General features: G+C 39.0%; 2 protein-coding genes across 3 annotated transcripts; one reads left to right on the forward strand and one right to left on the reverse strand.

The window, feature by feature from the left end:
- Nucleotides 1-2713: 2713 nt before the first annotated feature.
- On the forward strand, nt 2714-7644 carry LOC116841653 (ras-related protein Rac1). Its single transcript, XM_032809867.1, has 3 exons — nt 2714-3163; nt 4076-4463; nt 4629-7644. The coding sequence occupies exons 1-3, from the start codon at nt 3129-3131 to the stop codon at nt 4782-4784; spliced, it is 579 nt and encodes a 192-aa protein (XP_032665758.1). The 5' UTR covers nt 2714-3128; the 3' UTR covers nt 4785-7644.
- On the reverse strand, nt 7232-11422 carry LOC116841652 (exocyst complex component 7). 2 transcript variants are annotated; one of them, XM_032809865.1, is made up of 7 exons: nt 11224-11422; nt 10674-11137; nt 9683-10221; nt 8935-9486; nt 8440-8677; nt 7889-8158; nt 7232-7605 (listed from the first exon to the last, which is right to left on the reverse strand). In XM_032809865.1, exons 2-7 carry the CDS (start codon nt 10900-10902, stop codon nt 7334-7336), a joined length of 2100 nt encoding a protein of 699 aa, XP_032665756.1. In that variant the 5' UTR covers nt 10903-11137; nt 11224-11422; the 3' UTR covers nt 7232-7333. The 2 variants fall into 2 exon arrangements, with proteins under 2 accessions (XP_032665756.1, XP_032665755.1); XM_032809864.1 differs by having other exon boundaries at nt 11209-11422.
- Nucleotides 11423-12269: the final 847 nt, after the last annotated feature.

Raw genomic sequence — 12269 nt, forward strand, 5'->3', positions numbered from 1 at the left:
TTAAGATCATCTTAAATACTGTCTTAAGATGTCATGAACCAATCACAGAGTCCTATTCGCATCTTAAGACATTACTAAAGACGGTCTTGAAATAACGCTCTATGCACAATACCAGGCAACAGGCAATAGAAACAGGGAATAGGAAATCAGATTGGTCAATTATTTCTATTCCTTGTTCCTATTGGCTAATGTCTATTCCTATTGCCTGTTATCTGGTATTGTGCATATAGCTTAAGATTCGACTATGCCCTGGTTTACATCGTGCACTTAATACGCGTACTAAATTGTAACTTTCTATTAAATAATCTTTATATCGATGATATATATATATAAACAACGGTATGTTAAGCTAATGTAATACTCTTCAATAAAACGTATTGTATTGATTGAATGCGTCACCGTTGATATGCATTGTCGATATTAAGATTATCTAATAGAAAGTTACTATTTAGTACGCGTATCAAGTGCACGATGTAAACCAAGCTTATGAATACCGGCCTTAGGGTGCCGTCCCATTGAGCACGGATCGGAACGCTCATTATAGTAAGAAATCCGATCCGGCGTTCCGATCCGTGCTCAATGGGACGGCACCCTTAGTATGCGTATCAAGTGTACGATGTAAACCAAGCCAATGGGTGCTTCCCAGTTGCAATATCCCTAGCTTTGACTATATAACCATGGACCTTGCCCATAAACTCAGCTTACACTCTATTCTTATATTCCTACATCCATAGTATATCTTATCTCGCTCTAACTTATTGCTTTACAAATGACCAAACATAAGAAGTTATTCTTTTCAGCGGATTTTCTCTCAATTGGGGGACACGAATCAGGATCACTTTCTCTACTCGCGTCCTATTAAGTTCGGTTTCCTTACCTCTTAGAGCCGGTTTCACTAACTCCAGTTAATGCCCAATTTTTTCACTTTCGGTTGACTTTATCTGTCGGATAAATGTCAATTGTGATTGGTTAATCTTGCCAATCATAAATATGATTGGTCAATTCCATTAAAATAACTGGCAGATAAAGTTAATCGGAGGTGAAGAAATTGGGCATAAGCTAATCGACGGTTAAAAGTAACAGAGTAGCCAACTTAAATGCGACGTGTAATAAACAGTATTATACTAAATCTTAATGAACAATTTATATTCAGTCTCGATGTTGGCACTTCTGGTAGTTAGAATTTAACCATCGGTTGATTTAACCGGAGTTAGTGAAACTAGCCCTTACTTCATGGTTTCTACGTTTCACCGAGTTCAGTGATCACGAGTTCACGTGAAACTTCACTTTTCACGTTTCCGCTCTAGGGGAATGGTTACATGATCGCTGCCCTGGGGCTCGATTTTCTAACTAGTTGCGTATACGTAATGGCTCCTGCACATAAGACGCGGTAATGCTTGCCGCGCGGCAAGCATTACCGCGTCCTGTGTGCAGGAGCCATAAGTTTTACTGCGCAGCTATTTTATGGTATGATTAAACCTGCGCAGTAAAACTTACGTACACGCAACTATTTCAAGAATAAGGCAGTGCGATTGTGTAACTCGTTAAATGCAGTTAACGATAGCTGTCGTATCGTTAACTGCATTTAACGAGTTACATAATCGTACTGCAGTGCTGGGATTCTGTAACTCGTTATTGGAGTTAACGACAGTAATCGTTGCGCAGCTTTTCTACGGTATACAAAAGCTGTGCGACGATAACGAAACTGTCGTTAACTCCAATAACGAGTTACAGAATAGGGCTTCTGCATTGGGATTCTATAACTCGTTATTGGAGTTAACGACAGTAATCGTTGCGCAGCTTTTCTACGGTATACAAAAGCTGTGCGACGATAACGAAACTGTCGTTAACTCCAATAACGAGTTATAGAATCCCAATGCAGAAGCCCTATTCTGTAACTCGTTATTGGAGTTAACAATAGTTTCGTTATCGTTGCGCAGCTTTTGTATACCGTAGAAAAGCTGTGCAACGATAACGAAACTGTCGTTAACTCCAATAACGAATTACAGAATTCCACCACAGTAGTCCTATTCTGTAACTCGTTATTGGAGTTAATGACAGTTTCGTTATCGTTGCGTAGCTTTTGTATACCGTAGAAAAGCTGCGCAATGATAACAAAACTGTCGTTAACTCCAATAACGAGTTACAGAATACCAATACAGGGCCCTTATTCTTGAAATAGTTGCGTATACGTAAGTTTTATTGCGCAGGTTTAATCATACCATAAAATAGCTGCGCAATGAAAATTATATATACGTAAAAATTTCAAGAATATATATATATATATAAGGAAAACTATTCAAAGGAGAAAGAGAGATGATCAACAGGTTCTGTCTGAGAATGTCTCTTGTACAAATGTACTGAAAATTTTGTATGATTCTCCGCGAAAGAAATCCGTCGATTTGTTTCCTTTATGGAGCGTGAAATGAGTAACGATGTTGAACAATGATTATCGAATTAATGCAAGTCGGCGTTATTGTGACGCTATTGTTACATGTCGATCGAGATTGCATAGTCTCGCCGTTATTAAAATATCACACTGTGCTTCGTCATTGTTGATTGCAGTTGGCCACATACAAACGAATCGTAAGAATCCCGAAGGAGTATCGCGCAAGTCGTTCCGTATTACCTCCTGCTGCGATCGTCGGTGTGCTCGTGTATCTTCGGAAGCGTTTCGCTTTGTCGCGAAGCCAACAGACCAGCTAGCTAGTCAGCCAGTCGCAGCGGCTCGACCAATCAGTCGTTGGCGCTGATCGCGCTCATCGCGCGCCTCGGTCGCTCTGGTATTTCTATCGCGTTTTAACCTCAATCGTGTCGTCGTCCCGTCGCGTCTCGTTCTAACCTCAATATTACTGTCTCACTCTCTCGCGCGGACGCTTCCTCCCGACTTCCTCTCTTTATCGCGTGCAGCCGTTCCTCCTCATCCTCCTCCTCCTCTTCGCGACTATCTTCCTGTCGCGTACGTACAGACCGCGCCATCGGTTCCTCCGTCCCTTCCTGCCGCGCGCTCGTTCAACGTCTCTCCCTCTCTTCAGCTCTCTCTCCCTCCCGTGAATTGTCGCTTGTAGTATATCGTCGCACGGTTTTACGTGCTCCCGTGTGCATTACGGACTGCTTCAGGCTCCAGGATGCAAGCTATCAAGTGCGTGGTCGTTGGCGACGGGTACGTAATACACAGGACGGTCGTAAAGAGCATCGTTTTCCGCAACTCGAGAGCTCGAGCGCAGGAGAGAACGATCGTTCACGAAGGGATCGAAAAGATCCACCGCTGCGACAACGATCGCGAGCGAGCGGAAGAACGAACGAACGAACGAACTAACTAACCAACCAACCAATCAATCACAACGAACGAACAAACAAACAAACGAGCAATTACCTTGGACGCTCTCTACGGTCGTCCTAGCTCCAGCTCGTTGCGACTATCTCGATGTTTTTTACGAAGCTACCGCTCGCGTACCTCTTAACTCGCGAACCCACCACGCCCGTGTATCCGCCAAACGATGTTGACGTGTACTCGCTCGCGCGCGTTTTCACGAGGACGTCACGTTTTTTCGCACGTTTCACGGCCGTTTGCCAATGCTTGCCCGAGTGACGTGTGCATATGTATGTATGTACATGTATGTCACATATTTGACATATCGGGACGCGCGAGATTAGAGTCTCGTTAAGATTAAGAATGTGTATTTATATATTAGATATATAAATTTTATATATTAGATTTGTACATTAAATTTAAGAGGGTGCATTAAAATGCTATTGGAACGATCCAACTTGACACATTTGACAGCCGCTGTCACGTATACATGACTCGATTCTATCAGCGATTCTGTCGCATTATAAAGGAATATTTATCGAGGTAATGATACAAGTTTGTGAAAAACTGTAACATTATATTCTTGAAATTTGCCGGCGGCAGTTGAACATTGTTTGATACGAGATGAATGCGGCCGTTAAAATATTGGTCGCGCGGATGAAAAGTTTTCTCTCATACGATTCATCAAATGATCGTTGTCTATACTGACAATTTCTTGTTACTACATCGGTCAACGTAATAAATGATGTTTGTGTCCTCTAGAGCGGTGGGTAAAACATGTTTGCTGATAAGCTACACTACCAATGCGTTTCCCGGGGAGTACATTCCAACGGTGTTCGACAATTATTCCGCCAATGTAATGGTCGACGGTAAGCCGATTAATCTCGGCTTGTGGGATACAGCGGGACAGGAGGATTACGACAGACTACGGCCATTGTCTTATCCACAAACTGACGTTTTTCTGATCTGCTTCTCGTTGGTAAACCCGGCGAGTTTTGAAAATGTACGTGCCAAATGGTATCCTGAAGTGCGTCATCATTGTCCCGCTACTCCGATTATTTTGGTCGGCACTAAACTAGATCTGCGCGAGGACAAGGAAACTATTGAACGTTTAAAAGACAAAAAACTCGCTCCCATTACTTATCCACAGGTTTGTCTTTTCTTTTCTTTTCATTGCAACAATGAGATTGAGAGTCTCTTTATATATGTTGAAAGCTATATTTTTTTACTTATCAATTTTTTTACTTACCAAATAAAAAAATAAATTGGGTTTTATTTGTAATTTAATTTCTATCTCAAAATGTGTCTTGTATAGGGTTTGGCGATGGCGAAGGAGATCGGTGCCGTCAAATATTTGGAGTGCTCAGCCCTGACACAGAAAGGCTTGAAGACTGTATTCGATGAGGCGATACGTGCCGTATTGTGCCCTGTTCTGCAAGTGAAGCCAAAGCGCAGATGTTTCCTTCTATAATATTAAATGTAATCTTTATGCACGGTGGTACCGGGATGTGTTGAAGTGCATTGTCTCATCTCCAGTGTACCGAATCGAATACAGGACGAGTTACCGACATCGGAACCCCAGTTGTACAGCCTACATCAGTATCAACAGGCTGCAAACATCTGCCAGCATAAGCGCACAAACATCAGTTTGGTGTATCTTTCAGCGAACGAGACAAGAGAAAGATAGAAACAGAGAGAGAGAGAAAAAGAGAGAGAGAGAATGAGAAAGTTTGAGAATTATTAATTCATATAACACAAATTTCTCCTCTTATGCTCCAACATTAGAGGAATCAATCGAGGAGATTTCGTGCTGTCTACGCAAACAAAACTCCCTCTCTAGATGGATACTTGGATCACATAATAGGGCTATAAATTGCAATCTGACTGGATGTTCTAAGCGATAGGAGTGTAAAAGAAGCCAAAATGTAACCGAACTAATGCTGTACAGTATATATGAGAGAGGGAGAGAAAGAAAGAGAGTACATTATTAATATTATAATTAATAATTTTATATATATGTGTGTGTGTGTATATATATATATGTATATATATATATATGTGTGTATATATATATATATATATATATATATATATATATATATATATATTGGTAAAGAGAAACAAATATTACTATGTAATTGTATAAGCGTCCAAACATTGTATACTGATCAGTTTAATCAAAGAAAAAACCATTTTATGCTATTTGCCATTGTGTACATTTTAGGTAGGACATACATAGTTAATGCATTAAAAAAAAGAAAAGAAACTGTAATTTTCCTTATTGCGAGATTTCCATATGCATCAAAACACACACACGTGTGTGTGTGTGCGTGTGTGTGTGTGTGTGGAGAGAGAGAGAGAGAAAATATTTTTTAGAGATATGCATAGTACGTGGCAAATCTGTTTGGACGATATTCATCTAGATGTTCATTAAATGTGAATTAACTATATTCGCGCGTATACACATATATGCATACATACACAGACATGTTACACACATAACACTTTTTTATGTACTTAGAACAATCTTGTATATTTTCTTCTGATTCAGAATATTCAGGATATTCGATATTTGTTAAAAATTGTCACGTTATATATTTTCACAAATCAGATCTGTGTTGGATTCTAAAATATAGATTTAATGAGTTTGATTATGAACGTGCTAAGCTAATCTAAAAAGAATTGTATATAAAATTTTATTGAAAAAAGCAGGGAAGAGTGAATTTAAAGTGGCATTAGACGAATATTCGAATGCTATTCGACATGTAATGTGCACGTCCGATATTTAAATTCTGTTTATATACCTGTTTAGCGATAGTCATTTTATTGTGAACTCGTGTAAGTATAAAGAAACGAGCGATATAAATGCCGATTAATCAACAGTTATATTTTCTAAATGGGATCAGTAAGTAGTAGTAGCAGAAACAGCAGCAGCCACAGAACATAGCTTCCTTCTTTCACTAAATTTATCAGTTCTATCATATACATACCGTAATTTTAAGATAGTTACTGTACAAGTTTCAATGTATGTGATTGATTTATTCATACATACATACATACATATATATATATATGTGTGTGTGTGTGTGTATGTATGTATGTATGTATGTATATATGTACGTATGTATGTATATCACCTTAAATGTCAAATCAAGTTTAACGATTCTTCTGCTTCATAGCGTTTACAGCAAGTTGCAGAGATCTTGCGAGATGTAACTAGCATGTACTAAACATTATGTTCTCTCATTAAAATTATCGTGTCACAGGTCACAGATTAAAGCCAACAAGTATTGCCATGTTTAAAAAAATTGGATAACTTGCTACTGAAGCAGAGGACGACATGAATGCTTATATGTATGAAAGAATCGATGAGTCAGTGTGGGTGAATGAAAGTGAGAGATCAAAAAAGATGAGTGAACGAGTGAGAGAGAGAGAGAGAGAGAGTGTGAGTGAGTGAGTGAAAGAAAGAATAAATGAGAAAGTGTCACAAGTACATACATAATGAGAGAGAAAGAGAAAGAATATTCTATAGAACGTAACAAATGTGTACATAATTGCTTCAAATGTATTTCTACTTATTACCACATATAGTACATGTAGTATGTGCATCTATTATAAGTGGTAATATGAGATGTTTACATACAAGCATACACCTACATATATATATACACATACACACACATACACACACACATAAATACACACACACCCATATATATATATATATATATATATATATATATATATATATATATCGCTGATCAATTAAATCGAATACGTTACTTGTTTTTTATATATATTATAAATATATATAAATCGGGGCTAGACCAAGACCTAACTCAATTGTCGCAAATCTATTAACCTGTGCAATCTGTTTTCAGAGGACGAAAATTCGGTCCACAGAAAAGATCATAAAAATATTGTAACTAAATATGCTTTATTAAATGGGTGTTTACTAAATATTCGAAACTATTCTTTGTCGAGAGAACAATCATCTCTCTCGTGATTATACAGCTTGTATTATGCGGCGGTGTCGAAAAATGTATTAATCAACGCCGAAATCTGATCGGGCGTATACTTGACATATTTACTCGGATTCTTCGAAAACGACACGCTGCGATATTTGTTATGAAACGCAGTGTATAAAGGAACGATTGCTTCGTGCAATTCCTTTCTCAGCTCTTCGCGTAAACGTCTATCAGGTACAGAGTAAGAACGTTGACACTTGGCCACTTCCTCGAGTTCTCTTGTAAATCCCAGAAATTTTTCCTTTAATGTTTTGGCGGCAAGATCTATGAGAGGAAATACATACGAAAATTATTTAAACAAGATTTATGATTATACTCTAGGTCAGCCAATTATTGAAAAAATCTCAGTCAGAAAGCAGAATAGAATGTAATAATGCGTGACACAATGGACAAACTGAATAGACACGTTTCTCTTATTTATTTCCGTGACGTTATAAGAGAAATGTGTTTGCAGTCTTGTTTTACTATGAGCTTTGTCGATTTGAATTCTTAAAATTTATGTAAACACACATACACACACGACACATACGCGCATACACATACAAACCTGTTTCATCTGCGGATTGCTCGAGATACGATCGTGCTTTTGCAAATGTTGTAGTGACATAATTGTTTCTATCCTTGAAAAGTAGATCGTGATATGTCTGTTCTGCACTTGGCTCAGCCAGTAGCAGCAGTTCCATAAGAGAACTTCGGCGCAAAGCATTAACCACATAATTATGATTATTTAGCCGAAATAAAGCCCGTAAAGCAAGATCAGAGTAAGATGCATCACTTTTACTCACTAGAGCTAAATTCAATTGAGCGAGAACCTTTTCTGTGAAAAGAAAAAAAAATCGTCGGATTAATAATTCTATTTTTATTTTAGCTGCCTCAAATGAAATTACATGGAGAATGAGTATATAAGTAAAAAAGAGTATAGAGTATAGGTAAAAAGGAGTATAAAGATAAAAAAGAAAAAAAACAAAGTGAAACGATCTTTATCAAATACTATTACAAACATTGCTACATTCTGGTCCAACTCGAAATTAATATTCGTACAGAGAGAAAATGTGATTAAAGAAAAAAGAAAGACTTGTGAGATGCGGACAAACTTACTGACATATACACCGAGAACAATTCTGTGTCCGTTTTCCGCATTTTTTCCGGACGATACGGTTTGATCTATGTCGGTGTTACGACGAAGAACAGCGCCAGCCGTGTCAGCATATTCGGCTAATTGTTCCAGAAAAACTAAAACATTACTAGTTCCTTCTGCTACGGTGCCGTCTTTCGGCAAAGCCGCACCGGATTCATTTCTCACGCTCTCCGCAAAATCTTCCAAGGCTTTGGCACCCTACGAAAACGAAAAGATAATTGATTTTCATTCGCGGTGCGTATTTTATATGGATTTGATCGCGAGCTCTCAATAGCCTACCGCAGCAATCGTCAAGAACGATTGAAATAACAGAATTGTAAAGTTACATCAACTCTTACGATCAATGATAAGAGATCCTTTAGAATAGATGGTGGAAAGATAGTCGGCGATAGTTGGAGACTAATATAATGGAATTATATTTTTCAAAAAAGAAAATTTGATTTAGAGAAACATACGGTTGCGTTCAGTGTGTCGAGTACTGACGCGAACTTTGAGCGGAGTGCGTAATCGCAGCCCTCGACCGTTCTCTCGAGATCAGGTTTCAATTCACCGAGATGTTTCAAAATTGGGAATACGACGAGAACCGCGGAGAAGTCGCGTCTCGAGATACATCGTTTGGCGCGCGTAGCTATGCTATCCCCATCGTGCGCGACGAGATCCATCGCGTCGCGAACAGTAGCCTCGAGCACTTGTGCTTGCAGCGAAGCCGGCAAGATTTTTGCGACCAGTGTTCGCTCGGCCTGCATGAGTTTGTGGAGGCCGGCGGTTAACAGAAGGTAATTCTCCATTTCCTGTTCGTCCGGTGCCGCGTCCTCGATCGAGTATACGGAGAGCTGCGGAGTCGGTTTCCTGGATGCCGTCAACGACAGGTTTAAACCCGTCGTTTGCGACGCTTTCAACAACATTCTGTTTGCTTTCTTCTCCAAAGCATGTTGTAGCCGACGTGACGCTCTACGCCCCGCGTTCTCTTGACCGCCCAGCGAGTGCCGATTAGCAAATTTGGCTCTCTACAAGTAATTGCTTATGTTATTGAAATATAATCTTCCTATCCTAAAGAGGTACATAAATCCTTTCGTGTAAAATCTATATATCGAAGGAAAATATATGTTATCAACGTGCGACATTAATTTAAAGCGCGATTTGAACTAATCGTGTCGGATTCCTTTTTTGCGCATCATTTTTCTAACGTATATTTTCTTTTACCGGCATAGGACTTCCCGCGTGCGTGCTACCACCACTGGCGCTCCTTTGATGTTCCTTGAGCAATTGCAAAGATCTTGAGACAATGGCGGAACGCACAGAAGCGTATATCTTGATGTGTTTGCGATGCCCTCTTTCCTCGAGCCACCCAGCGATCTTGAGTAAATCGCTCATGATACTCTCCGGCAATTGACACAAAGACTGCGGCGCATCCTCGCCACTAGTGTCCTCGTCAGAACCGATCAGATCCAAAAGAACGATAGGTAGGATTGGCTTACTTTGGCGAGTCAGAATGTCATGGAATTCAGCATAAAGCGATTCTAAACCGATCGAGAAGAGACTCGTGACATTTTCCAATTCGACAGAGCTAGGATTGTTCTTTTGAAAGTATCGTTGCGCGTTGTACAAACGATTCATAGCTTCAAGAAAGCCATCCAAACCACTGGGACCACTCGGTTCGGCGCGCACAGCATCCTCCACTTCTTGACACACACCGTAATATCCGATAGCGTGATCCAGTACGCTCAAAGTCTTTTCTATATCTGCAATGTACAAGTACAGCTGAAAAATTCTTTGCGTGAAGAATAAAAGAGAAATTCCAGACTTGATAATTAGATCCATAACACTCTTATGTCCGAGATAATATGCGACAATTTTGCGTTTTCTCGAGCAGCTCATTCGCAACAAAAATTAAGTATCCTTGCAGAAAAAGGATTACTAGAGTTAGATTGCTGGAGACCACTACAATAGATACATTTGTGGGAATTCTACAAAAGATATATATCACACATTGTGGTTCCTCAAATAATCACTGGACTTCCAAGCAACAATTAATCGCTACTATTTCCCTCAGCAATTATTGATGCTTCTTCTGTAAGGGTGATGTTAGAATTTTACTTTAGAGTCAACTACTCACGTCCAAGGGATTTGTCGTAAAAAGGAGCTATGATGAATCCTAAAGTACTAATGTATTGAAAAACAATTAGATACATACTGTGCTGTTGAGCTTGGAGATTGCCCGTCTCGTTATAGACGGGAAGTATGGTACGACGTAGCGTGGCTAAACGTTCTTCCAGGGAAGAGAGTATTCCTACTACACCATTTGTCAGTCGCCGGCTACGTTCCTCCGCTTCCTTTAAAGCCTCCAATGCAGCGATTTCCGACTCTAATTTACATTGTATCTCGAATCGCCTCTCGGAAGTGTCAGTTCGTGTCGCATGCATATTTTCTTCCTTTGTTTTGTACGTTAAAGTAAAAGATGGGTCCAATTTACGAATTGATCTACTTGATCATCTACTTGATGTCAAAGACAAATGATTTACGTAACATGTTTGATGCTGCTTGTTCCTGAGGCTTATGAAATATCGATTCGCATGAAAAGATGTTACGTACTCTTAAAGAAAAAAAAGAGAAATACTGTCGAGCTGACATACATTTGTTCGTCAATATTCAACGATACTGAAAATAATGATTATACATTGTTACTTTATGATTATTACTTCGTAAAAGAGAATGTTTCGATAATATACCGTTGATATCCTTACGAGTTCCGACAATTTTGTTCACGAATCCTTGAATCCTTTGCGTAGTCACTCAAAAATGTTTGAGGTTACATAAAACTGTCAATTCAGGGAAGCTCGCTCTCTCTCCCTCTCTCTCTCTCTCTCTCTCTCTCTCTGGTTCCTTTACTCAGAAGCTCTTTTACCACACATGAAGGAAAATTCAGGGAAGCATCATCTCTCTCTCTCTCTCTCTCTCTCTCTCTCTCTCTCTCTCTCTCTCTCTCTCTTGATTCAGGCCTGACTCAGGGCGCGTTCCGTTTAGGCCAAATCACACTAACGATTGGCGATAGATGATAGACGATTGAAAATTGAAACTTGACCAATTGGAACAAAGCAAGCCAAGACTGAAGCTTGTTGATTCGTTAAAATCTAATCTTTAATTGTCAATAGTCAATCGCCAATCGCTAGTGTGATTTGGCCTTAACGTTACAGAAAAGAGATATGTGGGAGTTAGCCAATCAGAGTAATTCCGTTTTTATTCCGTTCTGGGTAGCGATCATGAATCTTTTCCCCTAGTGTAAACTCGTGAAAAGTGAAAATTTTGTAATAAACTCTTGAAAGATGAAAACTTTCACTAAACTCATGAGAAATGAAAGATTTAACATAAATTTGTGAAAATTAAAATTTTTCACATAAAAATTTTGTTCAACATGGCAGCAAAATAATGTCAACTGACATTTTAGTGATGTCTTATTGACATTAAAAACATTATTAAAGCATTATTTAACATCATTAAGACGTCACTCTAACAGCACAGATGTCCAGGAAACATCTAGAGTACATCCTGAGGACGTTTCTTCATCTTCAGGATGACCCTGGGATGTCTTTAGAAGATTTTGTACTGTCTGAGCATTTTACTATTTAGAGTCAATGTAAACTATATGAGCCAAGAGTAACCTAAGTAAGACAAATATTACAATATACTCAAGACAACACCAATTTGCAAGGAACATCTTTAGAATTTTTTTCAGCATGTTTTTAAGACATATGACGTCTTTAGAACGTCCCTTGGAAGTCTGCTTGTCTGA

This window comes from Odontomachus brunneus, unplaced genomic scaffold (genome assembly GCF_010583005.1).
Source record: "Odontomachus brunneus isolate Ranch 3 - 2012 unplaced genomic scaffold, Obru_v1 Obru_scaffold_017, whole genome shotgun sequence".
In the NCBI taxonomy this organism is placed as follows: Eukaryota; Metazoa; Arthropoda; class Insecta; order Hymenoptera; family Formicidae; genus Odontomachus; species Odontomachus brunneus.